Source organism: Heloderma suspectum, chromosome 1 (genome assembly GCF_057233095.1).
Source record: "Heloderma suspectum isolate Gila_16-S chromosome 1, 16-S_ref, whole genome shotgun sequence".
Taxonomy (NCBI): domain Eukaryota; kingdom Metazoa; phylum Chordata; class Lepidosauria; order Squamata; family Helodermatidae; genus Heloderma; species Heloderma suspectum.
The window spans coordinates 298,048,864-298,072,372 of record NC_139458.1 but is presented as its reverse complement, the minus strand read 5'-3'; the positions used below and the strand labels follow the sequence as shown (position 1 = coordinate 298,072,372).

Genomic DNA, 23,509 nt, shown 5'->3' with positions numbered 1-23,509 from the left:
CATCTGCTAATCTGTAACATCTCTGTAATTTTTCCTACAAAAGATTACCAAGGATACTCTCAGGAATTTTGTCTCTTAATTTCATCGTTATCCATTTTGCCTCCAAATGAAAATCGTGCCACATGTCCTTCTGTCATCACAAAACACTTTTATAAGGAAGCAAAACACTTTTATGAGAAAGCATTTTATTACATTATTTCCAAACTAACACCTCTGCTGTATGGAGGAAGCATTATGGGACTTCCAGAGGAGATACAGCGAGAGTCTCAATGTAAAGCAGAGTACACCTTAAAACTCCCAAAATAAAACAAAGCAAACAACAAAAATGGCAGCAGATAGAGCTAACACCAGGACATGTTTGCGTATGGTATATCTGCATTTCAAGAAACAACCTTTGGGGAGAAAAAGAGAGCATGGTCTTATAACTCTGATCTTGCTGGGAATCTCTGCATTGTGGGAATTAAGCCCCTATTTCTCTCATATTTTCCTCCTCTGTGCTCCAGCAAGCAGAGTTGCAAATAAACAACATATAACCTCCTGCTACATTGCCTCTTCTGAAGAACCTGTTATCTGGTTCTTCATTCGGATTGTACCTGCAGCTGAAAGTAGCCATGGCAGACGTGAAAGATCGTCAGCTGCCTATGCATCCTGTTTTACAGAGGACAGTCCTCTATTTGAAAGGCTGCCAGAGAACTGTGTTCTATTTTGAAGGCATCCTCTGTTTGAAGGGCTGTCTGGTTCAAAGATAAAGAACCTTCAGAAGGAAGAGCCAGGCCCTAAAGTTGCCCATCAACATCACCTGGACAGCAGACTGGGCAAAACACACAGGTCATCTGGTCACTGTCTTCCACACTATGGCAAGATGTTCTGTATTTCTATTGAAATTATAATAACAGTTTCTAAATTTGCATCGATACATATAAATTAGCATAGCTGAATTTTATGCAAATAGCTGTCCTCTTTTTTTGGTGATTCACAAGTGGCCGCTCTGTGCCAGATACATGGTTTGGGTGAACAAAGGCCATAGGTTTTATTGGATACAGGTTCATAGCGGCAAGGCATGGTATTCTAAACAAGGATTCAGTTTCTGACAACCAAAGTGCTATCAGAAATGCTTAAGAACATAAAAGCCATGCTGGATCAGACCAAAGGCCTATCTAATTGAACATTCTTTTTCCACATTAGCCGAACAGATGCTTTGCCTAGCCTGCCAGTTGGCACCTTTTTGAGAATCTGAAAGGCGGACATGGCTGTCAACAGCTTATGCTGTTCCAGTGATCCTTGCCCCACCATCTGGGGGCAGGGCAGTGGTGCCAGCCCTTGTGGTAGGCTGGCTCATACGTGAGCCCTTGAGCCCCCTTAAGGCAGGGATATTGAACCTCTTTCAGCCTGACAACAGGATTCAGTTTCAGAGATGCTCTTGTGGGCAGCGTTCCAGTGGTAGGTGGGGTCAAGGCAAGGGCTGGGGCAAAAGGGACAGGGGGAAAAGAGCAGCATATTTTCGCTTAAAATTCTTACTGCCAGTAACTAAGCCGGAGGTGAGGCCTTTCAGCCTTCTGGAATAGGGGGGAATAGTGTGCAAAAGCCAGGAAGCCACCAAATGATTGGCGGAGAGAAAGGGAGTGGGGAAGAGGAAGGAGGTGTGGCCAAAGGAGGAGGGCCTTTTCTGCTGTGGCACCCTGGCTGCGGAATGAGCTCCTACAGAGGTTTGCCTGGCATCTATGTTGTACTCCTTCTGGCGCCAGGTGAAGACCTTTTTATTCTCCCCGTATTAGCTTCCTAGTCTTTTAGCTTTGGTGTTTTAAATCTGTATTTTAAATCTCTGCATTGCTGCTAGGTTTTATTCTGGTTGTACTGATATATTGTGGTTTTAACCTTTCATATTTTATACTGTTTTATGCTGAACTTTGTGGTTTTAATTTTTGTGAACTGCCAAGAATTTTGGCTATTGGGCTGTATAGAAAGCAAGCAAGCTGGAGAATTCCAGGCAAACCAGATTTGGCCTGTGGATCTAAAGTTCTGCACCCCTGCCCTAGGGAAACCTCTGTCTAGGTAATGGAGTGGAGGACTCATCCCCACCCTTTCTACTATGGATCCTGCCTGATGCCATAGTGCCCTTTGTAGATTATGTAAACTTGTGACAATACTTAACGAACAGTCCCACAGGGGTAACAAAGTAATTATAAATAACAAGTAACAATTGCTATGAAGATGGCAAAACCTCCTGATAATTATGGCCAATTATGATCCTGGTAAAATTCCTTTCCATCCCTGAATAACCCATGGCTAACTCTATATCCATAGCAAGTACAACACTAGCTTGAGGCATTATGGTCACCCAAAATAGCAAAGAGTGGGTAGGGTCAGGCAGGCTGAGAAAAGAAACAGCTGCATCACTTTAATTCCCAATGCGTTTCGACACTTGGTCTTTATCAAGGAAAAAACTCTGGGAAATTCTTTTGGAGGATTCCCTCTCCCTTGTTTCTTCTAAAGAAGGGAAGAATTAAATTGGTGCAGCTGTTTCTTTTTTTACTTTGGTTTCCAGCCTTACAGCTCTTTTTTCAGGCAGGCTGAGGCCAGAAACACAACGAAGAGGTCTCAGAAGTTTCCTCCTTTATATAACTTACTGATGGACAAGAGGGAAGCAGTTTCCCCTCTGGTCCACCTGAACCAAACACCCACCCTTCCCTTGCAGTCGCTTCCTGTTTGGTTGGGAGAGGAGCAGATAGATTGAGCCATGCCAACAGGTAGCTGCTTGTTGCAGCAGTGACAGAAGAATGACATGCCCTTTTCCTCCTATCCTCAGCTCCAACGTGGGGATGAAAAGGGGTTCTCAGGGAAGTCGTCTTCTAACTCCCATGTTGGCAGAGAAAAGAGCAGCATAAGATGAAGCAGCAGAACTGAAAGAATGTTATTCATAATACTGTATCTCTTCATAATACTGTAATTGTGCACATCACTATAAATAGTTATGCTAAATAGTATAATAAAGTATTTACCTTGTGATGTTGAGCTTTCATCCACTTGGTCCCAACATACATTTTATTAATCCAGGTACAACAGATTCACACAATCTTTATAAGCAGGATAATGACACTAGAGTCAGCATTAGGACATTTTAGGCAGCAATATACCTCCTGGACTTCGAGGAACAGGACTATGGTGACCACATTCCAATATGGGCAAGAGTACTTTGGTCCATGACAGAGCTTCTAGAGATTTACTTTATCCTATCAATACACTGCAATCATGTGTAAATTTGTCCCTGTGGATTGCTGCCCTTCTTCAGAATGTTTAAACAGACAGCATTCTAATCTCTCTTGAAATATGATCAACCCAAATAAATTCCAAATATTGTTTTTTCTTTGGGATAGCAGGGGGAAGGAGGTTCTCATAGGCAATTGCCTCTCCTAGCAGGGGGACTGCACAGTTGCACAAACTGTACACACCTGAATCTGCCCCATTATATACATTGCATGAATAAATATGAAATGAAAATATGTCTACAGTCCTAAACATACTTACTAGGGAGAAAGCCCCACTGAACATAGTGGAACTTATTTCCTAACAGACATGCAAAGGATTGTGGTGTCGGTTGTTTTCCCACTTCCTCATTAAAAATACATCATAATTTACTCTGTTTGGGAATGTATATAGTACACAATACACTTAATCTCTGAATTATTTTGTGTTTATAAGCTTCACTTACCAGAATGAAGAGGCAACTGGTGGCAAGCCAGATATGCTCAGGAATGGTAGAAAATACTGACAAAATCAAGCAACCAAACACAAGGAGAAAACTGAAAAACAAAAGATTATAAAAAAGAATAGTGAGGACGCTGGGGAAAAAAGTAGAACTTTAAATATACGAAACTCCAACTTATCTCAAATGTTTGTGTCTCTAGTATAGCATGATTTGAATGCCATTTTTTAAATAAGTTCTATTCACTCAAAAGTATGATTGCAGAGGGAAAACAATGTTGATAGCATCTTTACAAATCTACAGTTCAATAAAAATCAATAGATTATTGCTATTTATTCAATGGCAAATGACTTACACATTTTATATTCAGCAAGCATTAATATGTGCATAGCTAGTTATATTACAAGATGGTTTTATATATTTTAAATTGTCTAAATAGTTCTTTCATAAAAGCTACTCAAACAAGATATGGAAATGATAACTCCTTGTACCTGAGTGGCATGTACTTTGAGAAAACAAATAAGGAAACAAAATCAGAACACTGACAAAAAGGTTGTTGGATTTGAAAAGTAGATGAAGAAGGTGGTACAAAGAAGTCCAAGACTAGTTAAACATAAGAACTGAAGGAAAAGACTTTGGGAAAGTAATAACACTTAAGGATTTTTTTTAAAAAAAAAGAAAGTGAGAATGAAGAGAATTATGAAGAACTAGTTTAGGATCAACCTGTAATGAAAAAGTATTAAGGCATTCAAAGAAGATCAAGAACTTATTGGTTCCTGGCATGTGAGGATGATATTAGCTACTTTGGAGAATCAGAACAAACAACGTAAGCCAATGGGGAAAAATGGGTCTTGAAAACATATATGATGACTTTGAGAATCAAAAGTTGTCAAGAATTATACAGTGAAGTATGTTTAAGTATGTGGGAGCAAAAGAACTAGAGGATAGTATATATCAATTCAAAAGTTGATTTGAAAAATAGGGAATTACCAAAGGCTTCAGCTACCAAACAGCAAAGTGTTATGTTTTTAAAATACAAAGCATTTAATGCTTAAAGCATAGTTGCCATAATGACCTTATCCCGTCAATGTTATGCCATCCATGTAAAATCATAACTACAAAGATTGTACGCTACACATAGTTCACCAAACCAGTGTTCTAAATAACTATTCCTGGGACTATGAATATTTTTTTCATAAACACTGAATTGTCTTTGGACTTTCCTGTTATACATCTTAGCTGATTAACTCCTCCCTTTTTAATATACATAAAATAATGCTAACATTCACCATAAGCATTACTTTTTACTCCTGCCGTTTCAAATGCATTTGGCTAAGTGCTGTTTTGAAATGCCTAAACTGTTTTAAATGTTTTTCAATTAATTATTTGTATTCAGCACATAATTACTGTTGCAAAATAAACTGAGCCAATAACAGAGGGCTTCTGAAACAGCTCTCTGCTGGGCAATACAAAAGCACAAGACAGAGGCAATTTATTGTGCCAAAAATGAAGAGGTAAGAGGCTTGATTGACAAAATAGCTTAAAACAGATCCAGTGAGTATTGGGTTGAAGTCTTGTTTACAGAGCAATGTGCCACTGGCACTGTGGGGAATCACACAATATGCCAATGAGTTGTGAAGCCTAGTATATAGAAAGTTCCAATTGCCTGAATGTAAGTTTCTAGAACCAAAATACTGGTTTCATTTCTACTTAAAGTTGAAGATATACAAAGATATCCAACAGGTCTCTAATTATCCAATTATCACCTGCAAATTTAACAAAGGAGGGGATTCAAAAGCAGGTCAAAAGTATGTCTTTGAGTGAAGATAGACACTGAGCCAGTTTGCACAACATGAGGGTGGTTAATATGCCACAGTAGCTTGTTATCTGTCGTGACCTACAAACAGGCCCATTGTGTTAAGCAGTGGTTCAGCCTAAGGTGCGTTATTTGCAGTGAGCCTTGGGCTTGCTTGTTCCTCCCGTGCCTTCCTTCTGCACAGCTGAAAGGACTTCAGAAGCTTTTGCTTCCACTTTTAGTTGCCAGCAGCTGCCCATGTAATCTGAACCAGAAACAGTGGTTAACACTAACTGTGGGTAATTTCCAACAAGGCAGCTTGAGAAGCTTTGGTTTTTAAGTTGGCTTTTTGTAAATTACCTATAGTTAATATTAACCATAGTTCATTGTGCCAAATGGCACAGCTAACCATGGTTAATCCAAACTCAGAGCAAAAGCTTCTGAACGCCTCCTTCCCAAGTAAGTTTAGTATGATATGTGAACGCAGCTAATACTGTTACATGTGTCATTGCACAGAAAAAAGAATAATATGCTCCTCTTTTTTTCCTCCTTGTTTCTGAGCCTTTAGCATTTTTGCCATCACAATTTCAAACTTATTTCTGCAACTTTTGAAACATGCACACACACAGAATTTGTAGGCACAATCCAGCCAATGTAAAGCTCTTAAGACCCATTCACTCCAATAAGGCAATTTCAGCATGTGCTTAACTTTTCCATTACCAGCTCTATTTTGGAAGACGCTAACCCCCTTGCAATTGCCTATTTTTTGATAGGGCTTCTTAAAAGCCCCAAACAAAGGCAGTATCCAATCCTTCCTCTGTAATAGCAGGACCCACCGTTAGCGCAACAGGAAGCCCAGTAGTTCTAGGAGCAGCCAGAAACAAGCAGAAACACATGTTTCGAAAACGGGGCGGGTCAGCAAAGCTTACAGAAGAAAACTGATTCAGAAACAAGTGTTTCCGCTTGTTTACCGGGTTGCTTTTTTGAACTGCTGCTTTCTATTGTGTGAGTAGTGGGTCCTGCTTGTACAATAGATCAAGCAGGAGTACAGTAGCAGTAATAGATACTGACCAAAGATAGCAGCTCAGAAACAAATATACTCCAAGTTATTAAATTCACAACTGGCTTATATGTAAGGACATTTTTAAAGACTTAGGCTAACTCTCTATAAGCCAAGTTACTTCCTTAAATTCTATCAGGCAGTATAGCAAAATCCTCATAGCGCCAGCTGACACTTTTGCATCTCTTAACATTGATCTAGTTCAGTGGTATTTCATTCTTTCTACCTTTTTAGAGAACCCTTTCCACAAGACCCCAGGATGCTGCAGAAGATGCTATGCCTTCTTCTGGGGCCCACATCTGGGACCAGGCCTATTGGATCTTTCTGTTGTCCTGCTTGAACAGAAAATGTGACCTACAACAACCACCCTCCGCTCTCCTGTAGTTACACATTAGAGAAGGTTTTTATAGTCCTTCTCACTGAGGAACATCTGACAAGTTTCCAAGGAATCCCAAGGTTCCCAAACATATGAAAACCAGTGGCCTAGTCAATTCCTTTGGTTAATGGAAAGACCTTAACCATTAACATGGTTTCTTCATTACCTCAAATACCTAAAAGTTTAAAACATCAACTAGCTTAAATTTAGGGTCCTACTATGACATCTTCCTTTTAAAAATAAATGTTTTCAAAAACAATTATCTGCTGACATTGTGGAAAAGAATAGGTTTGATAATGCAAGCCATGAGGATTAAATTTTCCATCATTTATAGTTTCATTGTCAGTTGTTTATGCAAGTAAAATGAGATATGACAAAGGCTATTATAATTTGTTTTAAATGTTTTGACAAAACTGTATAGAGCATAAGTATTCCTCCACAGAAGGTGGCTTGTAAATTTATACTGTAAACATTAATCTGAATCAAATTACTCTTTAGTTGTTTCCATGTTAAAACAGCATGGCCTTAGGGGCTGAGACCTCATGAAAGCAAGGAACATCCACATTAAAAAGATTTAAAGTAGGTCTCTTTAAGCATCTGAAGAACAGATTAAATTTAGGCTTTTTAAATCTGAAAACAAGATTGTGGCAACTGCCTTTCCTCTTATTACCGAAGCTTTATTGGGGAGGGGAAAAACTCTGAACAACATTAGGTCACTCCAAAATTAGAGATATTCATATTGCTTTAACTCAACATTCATGCCTACTTTGCTTTCATTTGGTTAGCCTCTGTCATATGATTTCATGTACTTTGTTTTCTAGCTTATCAATTTTGGCCTTTATCCAAAGGAACTGCACACCTACTTCAGTACACCTAAGGAAGCTTTGGACTTCTTTTATTTTTCAAACAGCAGCACCCTTACACAACCTATTATGGCAACCTTCTCTGAAACTGACATCAGTCTCAAAAGTAGTATTTGCTATCACATGGGCTGGGGTTGCTGTTCAAGGGGGGAAAGGACAAGACTCTACTGGGTAGGCCCTGGGGTATGACTCTTTGGATCCCAGACATAATGTAAAGCTCTTAAGACCCATTCACTCCAATAAGGCAATTTCAGCATGTGCTTAACTTTTCCATTACCAGCTCTGTTTTGGAAGAAGCTAACCCCCTTGCAATTGCCTATTTTTTTTTATAGGGCTTCTTAAAAGCCCCAAACAAAGGCAGTATCCAATACTTCCTCTGTAATAGCAGGACCCAAATTACATATTCCCCAAAATTAGCTAGCACACAATTGCCATAAGCTACAAATCATTTTCACCCGCTTTTCTCCAACACACTCTTTCTCCAGAACATACTTGTGCTCCAAAAGCCGCACCAGAAAAGAGATAATGCTGTCAAAGCAACCGTAAATCAGGAAGAAGAATCAGTCTTATATATACAAAACCACAGTTCACAGTTCAAATTGCTTACAGTTCAAATTGTAAGTTCACAGTTCAAATTGCTTACAAGTATGCTGACAAGTCAATTCTTTCATTCAAACCTGCAAGGGCCAATGAACTGAGAGTAAATTAATGCTTTGATGGCATTATGTCATATTGAGAAATGGTAATACATCAGGGTTCTGTGAACTGATAAGTTTGATATGATGTATGTACACTGAAACTACTGACGTCCTCTGTAATTTGGTGTATACAAATGATTGTTTCTTATTTATTTATTCATAAACCTGTCTTTAAGTTATTACAAACTCCTTTTTATTCAATATATATCAATTAACTGCAGTTCTGTAAGGTTCCTTGCACCTTGTGTGTTTTTGTTGAATCTTAATAATGTCAGCCACAACATCAAGGATTCATTCACCTACTTATTTTCCAGTGTGGCATGTGCTTATTATCTGTCAGCAATGCCCTCCTGCATTTACATAGAACAAACAGGTAAGTCTCTACACAAAAGAATAAATGAAAACAAATCTGACACCAGAAAGGAAAATATTCAGAAACCATTGGGAGAATATCTCTGCTTCCAGGACACTCTGTTATTGATCTTAAAGTAGCAATTCATGAACAAAGAAACTTCAAAGAGAAACTCCAGCATGCAACCAGTAAATTACAACATCAAGAAATTCAATACTATCACCTGTAGCCTGAATTGAGAAAATAAGCTTTAATCCCACTAACGGTGCAATCCTATGCATGTTTAGACAGAAAAAAGTCTAACAGCCAGTTTGTCCCAGCCACCCATGCAGCTGGCTGGAGAATGCTGGGAATTGTAGGGCTTTTTCTGTCAAAACATGCATAGGACTGCACCATAAGGTGGCAATTAACTTACCAATACCAGGATGTTTCAGTTATCAACACTGCTTTTTATTTTACATAAATATAAGCTTTAACATCATTGTCACAATCTGTTTCTTTTGCATTTTATTTCTCTCTCTACATTTTTTTTTTTTACTCTTTACACTCACCAGCTTAGGCTAATAATTCATGTATCTGAGAAAGTGAATTCTAGTCCACAAAAGCCTATGTCATAGTAAATGTGTTTGTCTCTAAGGCCATTTCTACACCAGCCTAAAATTCTGCATTTAAAAGGGGGCTTTCTACTTCCGTTTTAAATGCAGGATCACCACTAACCCCCTTTACATGTGCTTTCCCCCCCCCTTATCTGAGTGTTCCATTATCTTTCATTGATCTCGCTCCTCTTCTTGCCACTTTAAGTCTTTCCACAGAGGAAACTGAAGTGGTCTGTGGAACACAACTGGGTAATCTGATAGCTCATTATCTGCGATCTATTTAAAAACAGAACAAAAGGGCATTTAGTGCAGGAGGGTCATAGTGTCATGTGAAGAGCCCACAAACTTCCGTGAAGGAGCAATCTCAATTGCAGGATAAAAGCTCCATGTACAGCAAGCGATATGGCCACCATTGCCATGCCGTATCACTGAGCACTCACTGCAGGAAGGGATCTGGGTGCAAATGGCATCTGCTACGCCATTTGCGTCCCTGTTTTTTCACGCAATAGGCTATGCAAATATCTATGTAAATATAAATGTGTAGCCTATCGTGTGAAAAAACAGGGATGCAAATGCCGTGGTGGACGCCATTTATGGCTGCATTTAGTTTAATCTAATACCTTTATGGCCGCAAGTGGTGTAGCGGACGCCATTTGCATCTGGATCCCTTCCTGCAGTGAGTGCTCAGTGATACGGCACAGCAATGGCGGCCGTATCACTTGCTGTATAGAACTGGCCAGCGAGGAAGATCCAGCTCCGTGTGGGTCCAGTGGTAGACAGAGGTAGGTGGACCAGTTCCGCCACGGACTCCGGAGGCTGAATTCAAAAGAATCCAGCCTCAATGGAGTCCGTGGCAGAATTCTCGGACATCCCTAGTCTGAAGACAGTTTTCAATCCAAATTGAGAGATTAACGGCGAATCCTATCCAGGATTGCTCCGAACTCGGAGGTGATCGCCTATCCAAAGCAGAGCAGGACAAGCATGGAGGGGATTGTTCCCTCCGCGCTTCTCCTTCCCTGCATTTTCGGCCCGCCCAACCCGGAACGCCCCCAGACATGCCCCTTTTTGGCCGCTCCACACTCCTCTTGCAAGCTCATAGCATGGGGCTGTTCCGCGCTGCCTCCAAGGCAGCGAGGAAGTGGGGGAAGGTCAGTTCTCCGGGAACCGACCTTGGAGCACGGGTTCTGAGGTTGGTTCCTGGAAAACAACATATCCTATGGCCGTCTAGCTGCTATCTAGCGGCCATAGGATTGCTCCCTCCATCTGTAGCCAAGTAGTTCAGGAGACAGAGTGCACAATGCCAAAAGAAATGAAAAAAAGAAGTATATAGAAATGCAACATGCTGCTGCAAAATGTCTTAAATACAGTCAGGGCCAGAAATATTGAAACAAGGACAACTGTTTCGGCAGTTGGCCTCTGTACACCACCACATTGAAGGTGAACGGAAACACAACCAGATGGGAGCGAAGTCAGGACTTTAAGCTGTAATTCAAGGGGTTTGACAAAAGTGGGGCATTAACCATTCAGGAAGTACAGCCAGTGGCATACACACACACACCCCATCGTTGGTGGCTCATAAGTAATGGAACAAACCAACATCATTTCAAACTTAAGAATCGCCTTTAATACCTGGATGAAAATCCTTTGCAGTCAATGACTGCCTGAAGTCTGGAACCCATGGACATGACCGAATGCTGAGTTTCCTCCCTCGAGACGCTTTGCTAGGCCTTTACTGCAGCTGCCTTCAGTTGCTGCTTGTTTGTGGGTCTTTCTGCCTTCAGTCTTGTCTTCAATAAGTGAAAACCATGCTCTATTGGGTTGAGATCAGGTGACTGACTTGGCCATTGAAGAACATCCCACTTTTTTGCCTTCAGAAACTCTTGGGTAGCTTTTGCTGTATGTTTTGGGTCATTATCCATCTGCAATATGAAGCGGCGTCCTATCAGTTTGGTAGCATTCGGCTGAATCTGAGCAGAAAGTATAGCCCTATACACTTCAGAATTCATCCTGCTGCTTTCATCAGCAATCAGGTCATCAATAAACACCAGTGACCCGGTTCCATTTGCAGCCATACATGCCCATGCCATAACTCTGCCTCCACCATGTTTGACAGATGATGTGGTATGCTTTAGATCATGAGCTGTTCCTTTCCTTCTCCATACTTTTCTCTTTCCATCATTCTGGTACAAGTTAATCTTGGTTTCATCAGTCCAAAGAATGTTATTCCAGAACTGGGCAGGCTTTTTTAGGTGTTTGCTGGCAAAGGCTAATCTGGCCTATCTGTTTTTGAGCGTTACCAGTGGTTTGCACCTTGTTGTGAAGCCTCTGTATTTACATTCATAAAGCTGTCTCTTGACTGTAGATGTTGACAATGACATGTCTACCTCCTCAAGAGCGTTCTTGACCTGGCTAGATGTTGTGAAAGGGTTCCTCTTCCCCATGAGCAGAATTCTGCAGTCATCCACTTTGTCTTCCGTGGTCTGCCAGGCCTTTTGCTGTTTCTGAGCTTGCCAGTTAATTCCTTCTTTTTCAGGATGTTCCAAACTGTTGTGTTGGCCACTCCCACTGTTTTTGCTATCTGTCTGATGGGTTTATTTTGTTTCCTCAGCCTAATGATGGCCTCCTTCCCTCGCATGGACACCTCTTTGGACCTCATGTTGGGAGTTCCAGTGAACAGCTACCACATGGAAATGTAACACTCAGAACCACCTCCAGGCCTTTTATCTGCTTGATTGGTCATGGGGTACCCAGGGAACAGGCCACACCTGTCCATGCAGCTGCTTGTCAGCCATCGTTCCATTACTTATGAGCCACCAACGATGGGGGGGGAGGGTGCGTATGCCAAAGGCTGTACTTCCTGAATGGTTGGTGTCCCACTTTTGTCAAACCCCTTGAATTACAGCTGGAAGTCCTGACTTCGCTCCCATCTGGGTGTGTTTCCTTTCAACTTCAATGTGGTGGTGTACAGAAGCCAACTGCCAAAATAGTTCCAATATTTCTGGCCTTGACCGTAAGTCTTCTTGCTAAGCACTGTTCAGCTGTTGTTGCTACAACTGGTTTCAGAAAAAGACAGTTTCAAACCAAAATGTCAAACAAATCACCTCAAACAAAGTAATATACCTGCTCAAAATAGATGAAACTACTCTCTCCACCAACAAGAATTAGAATTGCAGCATCCAAAGAAAGATGCACAAAAAACTGACCATCAGGCATATGACTTAATGTTATGTTAACAACAACAATATTACAGAATGTACTTTATTTGAGGCTGTTAAGAATGGGAAAACATGTTCATGTTGTCTCTAAACTGAATTTATTTATTTATTTATTTATTGCATTTATACCCCGCCTTTCTCCCTCTCGCAAGGAACTCAAGGCGGCTTACATTATCCTCCTCCTCACCGTTGTATCCTCACAACAACAACCCTGTGAGGTAGGTTGGGCTGAGAGTCTGTGACTGGCCCAAAGTCACCCAGTGAGCTTCCATGGCCAAGTGGGGACTAGAACCCGGATCTCCCAGCTCCCAGTCCGTCACTCTCACCACTACACTACACTGGCTCTAATATATTCTCTAATAGAGAATATATAAAAGAATCATAAAAGTATTCAAAGAATGGGACTGTTCTAATGTTTTAAATGTTTAAAACATTTGTTTAACTGTTCTAATGTTTTAAAATTTTAAAACTAGATTGTTTTAAAAATCTAGTAAATCACCTTAAATCTGAGCTTCATAAAGCTGTGTAGGGGGTTGCAGTGAGCTAAAGACAACCATAGGCATTCATAGTTTATCACAGAACCCATTTCTGCATTCTGTGATAAGTATCCAAGGCACAGAATGCAGAAAATGTCAAATTCCTGGTAGCTGGCATATGTTGTATATGTTTATTCTTTCAGAAATTTGGATTTTTAGTTAAGTGTCTTTAAATAACATTTAATGTTAAAATACATTTGTCACAGTATTATTTTATTACATAATTTGTATTTTTACAAAAGGTTAAAAGTACTGATTTGAGTTCCTTCACTCACCCCAAGTGAAAATTCTATTTAAAAAGCACCACTAAGGTGTCACATAATATGTCAAGGATAAGATTCCAAGAAAATTAATATAATTCCTTAAGATGTGAAACATAGCTCAAGTTTGGTTAGGTTAATGGGGGCATAATTGTTAATGAACATGACATGTTGTTAATTTCAGAAGTCTACTTATGTCCTGGCCATATTTAAAAATCTTCTGGTAGTGCTTTGCCCAGAAATCCATTCACAATGGAAGGAGGAAGCGGCAGGGCTTTTGCAGTTGTTGCCCCCAAGACACTGGAACAGACTGCTAGAAGAAGCATGGCCTCTCCTTCAACATGAGTGGAAGAGGTTATACCCATGATTTTTTCAAATGTTTAAGGTAAGGTTCAAATGGTTAAGGTGGCTCCAGGACAGCCACCCATGAGATGGAAGCCTCCGAGATCAGAGGCTTCTGGAAATCCTATATCCTACCAGACTGTTGCTGAATGGAATGATGGAACCTTTATCCACCTCTCTGCCCTTCTAAAATCCTGTCTTCACTAGATGGGCCTCTAGCAGAACTTTACATGGTGGCTGGGAGGATGCAGTGTGGGGAAAGATCTCCACTCAGATTTCCCTCTCCCTCTGATGTCATATCTCTGTCTATGGCCGGGGGAGGGTGGAAGAGCAGGGGGACCCACCATATCCTATAGCCCCTGAGATAGCATCCCAGGGACCACAGAATTGCTCTGTTAGGCTGCAATCTTATATTTTCCTGGCAATGTCTCATTGTACTCAATGGGAGTTACTTCTCAGGTGATGTGTACAGGATTGCACTGTTAGTTGTTAGAATGGGCAATATCATGCAGAATGCAGTTTTTGAGACTAGATTAATAATACTATTTAAGGTATCTGTTTAACTTTTCAACTTCAGAGCTTTTAAGAAATTATCATTGCTCATCCAAGATGCACTTTCACTTAAAGGCTCATCTTCTAAAGCAAAGAAATTTAACATTATTTTCCTGTGCTCCAGTACACCACAAAGCATATCTATTTACTCATGTTTAAGGAAATTAAGACAAATTAGAGCAAACAGGATGTGTGACAAGCAACAGCAAATGCGCTTGCTTCTGCTAGTATTAAGTGCTGATCTGAAAGATGATGTTTAGGAAATTAGATAAGAGTTAAGTGTACACTATAATAACTATAGTGCATCATTTTACAGTATGCAAAATCAGCTGCATGCGTTTAATCATTTTGCAAGGAGGTAGTTTACTACCCCACGTGTGCTTTAGCAAATAGCAGGCATTTGGAGAGTTGGAGCCTTCTCCCTTGCCATGCCCACCTGCCCTCTGGAGAACCACATTGAACAGAGAAAGCAGCCATCACGGCTCTTCAGAGAGCTATCCAGGTCTAAATGCCTGGCTCTGCGAGAGTCATTCCTCAGAGCCAGGGACTGTGGGAGCGGTGTCCCAGGAGATCACCCCAGGATTCTCAGTGCAAGCCAGAGGGTGGGTGGCTGAGAGTAGCCACCCATTCTCTGTTTTGCTGTGAGGATCCCCAGAAGATGGGCAGCTGCTCCAGGGAGCCCTGCTAGCACTTTCTCACTGCGGCATCTGTTACAGGAGGAGAGTGGGACAGTGGGGATGTCCGGAGCGGGGGCTACTGTCGCTGAGCAGGCCGCTGCTCCAGAGAGCCCTACCAGCCCTGCTGTCCTGCTGTGGTGAATGCCACAGTGGGAGATTGGCCAGTGGGGCTCCTCGGAGCACTTGCTGGAGGATGAGGCGGGGGGGGGGAGTGCGCATGTTGCTGCTCCTCCTGCTCTGCTGCCTGAGGCAGAGGTTTCACCTTTCTTCATGGGAGGGCTGGCCCTGATTGCTGGTGTAGTCACTGATCATTTGCCTATGATGCTGAACCAGTCCTATGCTATGCATTGCACCTTGGGGAATATGCTGCCCTCCTGGACCTAGCTCTGTTTTCCTGGGACTCACCTTAGCTGCCTTATGGGGTGTCTGGGATACTGCTTCCCCACTGATGCTACTGAGTTTCACCTAGACTCACAGATGAGATTACCTAATAGCAGTGGAGGCTGGTGGCTCTGATTTCAGTGGGGCAATGAATACATTTCATGAATACAATGGTGAATAAAACCGCCATTGCACTGTGGTTTTAGTCACAGCCAGCCAGAACTCTAAAGGTGCTATCCAAAGTGCTGAACCCCACCCCCAAAATAGGTTCAGCACCTTGGACAACTCCATTAGAGTTCTGGGTGGTTCTGACTAAAACCTAGAATGGATTTACAGCCCCAGCGAAATCGGAGCCAACAGCCTCCACTGCCTATTAAGACTCGAGCTATGCCAAAGACCTGGGACAGAACATACAATGCATGCCAAATCAACACTCAAAGGCTGCATTAATTTCCCCCCTAAGTTTCTCATTAAACAAGCATTCTTATCTAAAATCATAAATGTAAAATGATAGACTATCAAGAAGGTTGCATTCCTCTACAATAACTTTCTAATGCAGCATCTTCTCCTGACACGCTACAGAGTTCATATCAGGAATGCTTGCATGGAAACTGGATACTACTAGTATTTCTGGTTTCTCCATACTATTGCCACCTATGAGTATCCCTTGTGCACTGAAATTTCTGTTTCAGTAATGGGATATTTTATGAAATGTTGAGCTGATTAGTAAACACGCTTTTGATAAATGTACACGTTAATTTCAATTATCATAAATCAACTGCAGTTGTTGCATGTCTGATATCTGCAAAGAAAGATTTCCACCGTCATATTTGGGACTAACTCACAATCATTTAATATCATTTGTCATAAGATACCTGACGTGAACAGAAATGGGGAGGTTCCGAACTGAGACAGGTGAGTGGAGCTCTCTTCTGAGCACTCCGCTGACTTGCCCCATTTCAGATGAGCATCTCTGCTTGTTTTCACTTGCATTAAGAACCGTTAGCTCCCCATTGCACTAGTGATGAGTCCCACTGGCATGCGGACAGTGGGACTTCCCCCAGTTACCTTTAATTAATCCCATAAGAAGACAACTACATGTTGCCTTGTATAGCCAGGGACATGTACCCAAGGGATTTGTGATTGCAGTATTGCAGTTCCTAGGGTGCTGTTCCACAGCAAAGCTACTCAGGGTTTTTGGACCTTGGGAATGCCTTCAGAAGGGTTTAAACAAGGCAGAAGCTCAGACTAGACACCACTGTGTACTCTATAACTGTGCAGATTATCATCCTGGATGCTGATTTATGCACCTAGTTTATAAACAGGGCTGAAGTTATCAAATACCTTGAAACAAGTAATGTGTTGCTTGGGTTTTTTAAACTGGAGCTAAATACTGCTTTGAATAACTAGACATGTTGGTTAAAAGGATAAAAAAGTGAGAGAACAAATGAAAGATTAGAGGACAATAGCCTATTAAGGAAGCCTAAACTGTGAGTATGTGTGTCTGTGTGTTTCCCTTTTTTAACAGCTGTATCTAGGACCAAATCCTGGCCAAATTTCCATGATGCTATGGACTTAACTGCCTTTGAAGGTATGAGCCAAGAGTAATTTTATATCTGAATACTGGGAGGTGGGGACAGGGATGGGACAGTCCTTTTCCATAAATTGAATATGAGCCCTAATTTAACAGGATCCAGAAAAAAAAATTCATAAAAAGAATTATAACCCACACTGTACTGACTGGGGGCTTCTATAATTTTTAATTAGCAGGCATGTCTTGCACTTTTAAACTCTACATTAAACACATTTCTGAAACAGGTTTATTTCACTAGTGGTATTACCCTTTGTTGGATGGAGGAATAAGACATATTTTGAGGTGAACATCAAAGTAGAATTTCAGACTTGAACCATCAGAAATACTTGCAATCACACAAATGGTTGTTTTTTAAAAAATCCATTGTAATTTTAAAATAAATGGCTGAATGTGGAGAAAAGGGACTAAACCATCCATAATTCATAATTCTCCTGCTCTTTTGAGAGAACATCTTATGTGCTGCACAGATTATAGTTTTTTTTTAACAATAATATGAATCCCTTTTCTTTCAGTGAGATCACCGTTCTAAGTTAGGTTTGGCTGCTCTTTCCTATTCAGCACAACTTTGTTCAGAACATGGTCTGTAAAACTGAATAACTGAGAAAGACACATGAAACAGGTGAGAAAAACAGCATCTTCTACTTTGTAAAGAGCAGCCTTTTCCACTGATAATAAAATGGTGTTCTCAGAAGTTACAAGTATTGCTATTCATAATTAGAACTATTTTTTCAGTCAACCTTTTCCATACAAAAATCTACTATAGTTCTGCAAGGCATTTTCAATATGCATTCTTGAAAGCCTTATGCACATAGAGGGAGTGGGCTCTAATCTCTCAAGGGATAGATTTTATAGGGAGCCTTTGGTGGGCATGAATATATATATATGAATGGAGAGGGTCGGGAAGTCCTCCCTAATCCAACCTTTTCTATATGGCTCCGTCTGCAATACTCCTTCACAGACCGATTCTGAATTATTTAATAAGCTGTCATTTATAAAATACCATGTAATATACAAGATTGAAGTTTAGATCAAATCATATGTTCATGCATTTCAGTTAATTATCATAATATGGAACTGAATAGTAGTATTTGTTTATTTAAAGCATTTTTACCTGCTCTTCAGATGAAAAAGATTCCCAAATATCAATAAAATAATTCATACTTTCAGGCTTATGATCTAAATTCTAAAAGACACAACACAAAAGGAAAAGGGAGGGAGGGAGGGAGGAGGAAGAAACAAATTCAGACAGTAGGGATGCTTCCAGACAGAGGGCTTCCAGTGCTACCAGTTAAAAGGCACTGGGCAGCTATTCCATCTTTTCCTCCTTAACAGAGTTTTTCTGGTAATAACAAATGTCAGAGGAAGCACAGGAAAAGTATGGGAGGGTTACAGATGGAAGACACTGGCATCTGGACCCCCTGTAATATACAGAGACAGAAAGACGCACAACTGCAAGAACAGAATCATGCATATCCAATAGAACATGCCAATAGTAAGGGAACCTGTCTGATTTATCATATATTTGATTACACTTTGTTCAAACCAACACATTCTAAGTATGATAAACTGGTCTCTACTTGTGCAATGCCTGAAAGACCATAGTCCAGGAGTCCCCAACTCAGGACCTGTAGGCACCATAGGAGCTGTGGACGCCTCCAATAGCACTCACAAAGCTCTTCACTCCCTGCCTCCTTCAAAAAAATAAAAAATGAAAAATGTTAGGGGGACAAATTCTCCTTCCTATTCCTGAACCTGCCGCTGATCAGCTGTTCTGGGCGGGAAGAGAAAGCAAGGCAAAGGGGTAGAGGGGAGAGAAACAGCAGAGCTAGAGGCTAGGAGTGGGGAGAAAAAGTGAGGTAAAGAGGTGGGCAGGGGAGAAATAGCGAGGCTAGAGGTTGGGAATGGAGAGAAACAGCAAAATAAAGGGTGAGTGCGAGAGAAAGAACAAAGCTAGGGGCTAGGAAGGGAGAGGAAGAAGAAGAAGGCCAGGGATGGGAAAGGGAGAGAAATAGCAAGGAAAGGGGTTGTGGGAGAGACATAGTGAGGCTAGAGGCTGGGATGGAGGGGGAGAGAGAGAGAGAGAGAGAAGGGGAAAGGTCTGTGTGGACAGAAGAAGATTGGGTGGGCTAGGAAGCAACTCTTGCCCCCCCTAGCTTTTAGCCTCATTATTCCCCCCCCTTCACTAGCCAGGCCCCCATGGCAGCCATTATGTGAACAGCCACATCCTCCATGGGAGCCATTTTGTGGTGATGACCACAGCAGTTGCTCAAATTCCCAAATGTGCCCATGGGTCCAAAAAGGTTTGTGACCCCTGCCATAGCCCATGTGAATAGGAAACAGTGTTTCCAGGTACCCCCTAATAACATTAATACAAGATTTATCACACTAAAGTATCTGTCATAACAAACATAGACATTAAGGGAGCAATCCTATGGCGCTAGTTGGTGGCTAGGCAGCCATAGGATAGGTCGGTTCCCGGGAACTGACCTCAGAGCCCGGCCCGCACTCTGAGGTTGGTTCCCTGAGAACCGACCTCCACCCCCTCCTGCTCTGCCTCGTAGGCAGTGTGGAACGGCCCTGCGCGCCACACTCAGAAGAGGAGCACGGAGCAGCAAAAACAGGGCATTGCTAGGGGTGTACTGGGGTGGAGAACTCGGAAATGCCGGTACGACACATCCAACATGACGTCCGGCCGCCACTTCCCCCACTCTGACTTCCCATGGCTAGACAGCCAAAATTGGCTGTCTAACCGCAAATGCAGGGCAGCTAAAGCGCGGAGGGGACGATCCCCTCCGTGCTTCTCCTGCCCTGCATTCGATAGGTGGTCGCCTCCGAGTTTGGAGGCGGCTGCTTACCCTGATAGGATTGTGCCCTAAGTAAACAATTCTATTTCAGATGGAACAAGCCATGGTTTGTCATTACAGCCCCATTCCCCTCTTCCTTCACATGCGTGAGATCAAAAGCTTCCACTTTTGAACTAACCACAGTTCTCAGTTATATTTGAACTTCAGAAACTGTGGGTTGTTCTATCTGTACTTAGTTAACAAACTAGGAAAGCAAACTATGGTTTGATCCTGATTTGTTTTACCTGACCATTGTTAGAAGAACAAACCACAGTTCCCTGAGTTCAGACTTAACAGGGAACTGTGGTTAGTTCAGAAATGGAAGTTTTTGATCTCCCAGTTGTGAAGGAAGAGGGAAATGGGGTTATAATGATAAACCATGGTTTGTTACTTATGAATTAGAATTTTTTCCTTAATGTCTGTGTTTGTTATGCTTTGGTTTTTATGTTAAGGATATTTCCATTTGAATGTTTTTGTTATGTTTGAACCAGGCCAGTGGCTGCAGATCTACAGTTGTGATCCTATAGACTCTGATATCACTGTGATATTTTCTTACTCAACACTAAAGGAATAGATTCTTCCATTTATTTACATCAGAGGTAAGTAACACGTGACCCCCACTGCCCACTGGTATGGCCCCTGTCCTCTGTTGCTGCCCTCCACTGACCCGTAAAATTTTTAACAATTAAAATTACAGAAAAAATGGCAAAAATATGTTTGCAAGTTACATTTGACCCTTTTGACACTCTGTAGACACTACAGAGCACCAAAATTTAACCCTTATACCACCCTGTAGTGGTTTGGAGCAGTTGCCACTAGATTTTGGTGGCAAACCACTGGGGTTTGGGGGGGGCTGTTACTTTGTGGGGAGGGTACGCTAAGAAATGCATGGTGCCCTGCTGACAGTGGCCCAAGGGGGGAGGGTCCAGGAGTGAAATGTACCCTGGACCTCCCAAAGCTGCTCACCCCTGATTTACATCATACTGTTACATTACCTTTCAATTATGTATTGACATTTTATTGTTAGACATTGTGTATTATACTTTTTATATTGACATATTTCAATTATTCCTTATTTACACACTTCTTTTAAAATGCAGCATGCTCAAGAACAGCAGCTGTGTTTTCTTTTTTTAAAACAGTAAGATTCTAGTCAGAAAGCAAAAGGGTCAAAATATAGTTTAAAAGTAGAGGTATAGGGTCTATTAAAAGACGCCTATGTACAATGCTGCAGTACAGAGATGATCAATGCAATCAAGCTCCTTGAAGGTGTCTGATATACAATCGCAAGGAAAATTTCTAAAAAGTCAGTGTTTTGTAATTATACGTTTTGGGGAACGAAAACTGGAATATGAGTATATTACAAGCTGAAACATTAATATTTATGTTTTGACACTGTGTTTGACAGCCACAGTAGAGATTAATGTTAGAGTTTAGAACCAGGATGGGGATATTTGCCCTTGTCCTATTATTCTCATTTTAAAGTTCTAGGAAAACAATAGATAAGCAGGCTTAAACTCTATAAAAGGAAAGAAATGTAACTACTAAAGCAAGCTGCCCAGGCTATAACCAAGAAGGACTTTGGAAGATCATTCAGACCATCAAAAATCAAAACATTAAACAATGGGTGAATGAACTGAGTTTATAACATGGAATCTAAACTATACACACTAAGGCCAGGGGTGCCTTAGGGTAAAAGCTTGAACTTGCTCCTTCATTCCCCAACTTGGTTCATTCTCTGACTTAGTGGGTCATCTCACTCTGCAAACTGACACAGGTATTCACATGTGCAAGCCCTTCTGTGTTCTTCTGGAGACTATCTATTATCTTAGAATTAAGCCATGAGTTCTTAAGCTCCATTATTTTGAATGTTATTTAAGCATAGTTAACTTTCTCTGAGTTTTGTGTCCGTTGTGAGAAAATAATCACTGTGTTAAATATATTTGGGGGAGTGAGTTCCCTGTGGTTTTCCTCTTTAAAAAAGCCTGTGTAGTGTAGTGGTTGGAGTATCAGAGTAAGATCAGGGCCGCATCTATATGGCACCACTTTGACCCCCCACCCCTTCGCAACTGCGCAGCAATGCGGCTTCAAGTCAGCATGCCCTGTGATATACTCGTGATGTACTGCATGCTTCCCTTACAGACCTGCCGTGCCATCTTTTTTTGGCCATTTTACTGAAATGTGCAGCTGTGCAGTCCCGTGAGTGTGGGGATGCGACACTTCAGTAGCTATTTTGTATCTTAGGGGCTCTGCTGTGTCTTTCCATCCCTTTTTAGGTAAAAAGTGGGTGTTCTGTGCTCCTTCATTTCCACACCATCAGTTTGTCAGTTCCCTGGACTGAGACTCTTGCGATGGTTCGCATTCACAAGCATGAGCGCTACGTGCCTAGCCATCACTCCAAAATGGTGGCTGGAATGATGTTGGTCCTTCCCCAAGACACCCTGCCTCCCCAGCCCTTGAGTACTGAGTCCACAACTGTTGTGAAGACACAAAGATGCAAAACTCTGCGAAAGTATGATTAAATAGATGAAAACACCCCTCTGTGCCACTGTAACTGCGCAGCTGTGAAGGGATGGGGGAAGTAAAGGGGCGTCACAGAGTGACGCAGGCACTGTGCGCGCCTACAACATGACCATTGCAAAATGCGAAGTCAGTTTCAGGGAAGGAACAGACCTGCAGCAAACCCAAAAAATCGCAGTAAAATGACTCCTTGGAACTCTGCATTTTCTGGGTGAAAACCACGGATGGCTGCGAAGTCGCGACTGCATCATCTATCATGAGGGACCTCGACTTGCACCCGCCCCAGATTAAATGCCCAGTGTAGATAGGACCCAGGGAGATCCAGGCTCAAATCCCATTCAGCCTGTTGCACCCATCATCATATTGCAGCCTAATATAGCCTACCTTACAGGGTTGGTGTTATAAGAATAAAATGGGTGGTGGATATGTTGCCCTGAGTTCTGTAACAAAAGCATGGGGAAAAATGAAGTAAATAAATACCTGAACCCAGCTTTAAGCTACTTATAACTGATGCTTAAGCAATCAAACTGCAGCCCTGTCACCATTATTTACAGCATTTATATCATATGCACAATAATAAACACATTCTTCCTTTGTCACTTTGTGACAAAAGTATGTTTACAATGTGACACAAAACTTGCTTTACAGACTCCAAGAGCTATTAATTACTGTAGCTACACTCATTACTTTATGGTCTCTGGCCTTTCTGTAGAAAAAAACTTGTTTCTACACGGAATCTCCTTCTCTGTACCATCTGTATTCATTATCCTCTTAGAATAGGATCTCCTATACATTGCTCATGCACTGTTCAAACTGAAAATGCTTTACATTTTCTTCTTCTTACACCACAGGTAAGCTTTCTGCTCCTTCCTTGGTGCCTCTGAGCAATTCCTTTCTTATAGTGACTTCCCCGGAGTGATTTCAAAATCAATTAATCTCTCTCTTGAGAAATGTAAATCACTGTAAAGTGTATATGAATTGAGTTTAATAGTGCAGTGATACTGTCTTTGTCATAATAGAGAAGAATTCTAAAAAGCTAGATTTCTTAAACTGGGTTTTGTTTTGTTTTGCCTGTAATTGTTTGAAGGCTCTGGGTTCTCTAATATTTCTGAAATCTTACAGGCATGCAAATCAATTATTTTCCTC

At 41.4% G+C, this 23,509-nt stretch overlaps 1 protein-coding gene and 1 long non-coding RNA gene across 2 annotated transcripts in view; one reads left to right on the top strand and one right to left on the bottom strand.

Moving 5' to 3' along the window:
- The window catches only part of KCNQ5 (potassium voltage-gated channel subfamily Q member 5), a 485,338-nt gene that overhangs the window by 115,793 nt on the left and 346,036 nt on the right, over positions 1-23,509 (bottom strand). Inside the window, exon 2 of the mRNA XM_084826920.1 lies at positions 3,710-3,800. Coding sequence (XP_084683046.1) covers positions 3,710-3,800 — 91 coding nt within the window. The remainder of the gene's footprint in view (positions 1-3,709; positions 3,801-23,509) is intronic.
- On the top strand, positions 12,811-23,401 carry LOC146359259 (uncharacterized). Its single transcript, XR_014786599.1, has 6 exons — positions 12,811-12,876; positions 13,639-13,839; positions 16,935-16,997; positions 17,513-17,619; positions 20,335-20,442; positions 22,120-23,401. It is a non-coding gene; the product is annotated as an uncharacterized LOC146359259 (long non-coding RNA).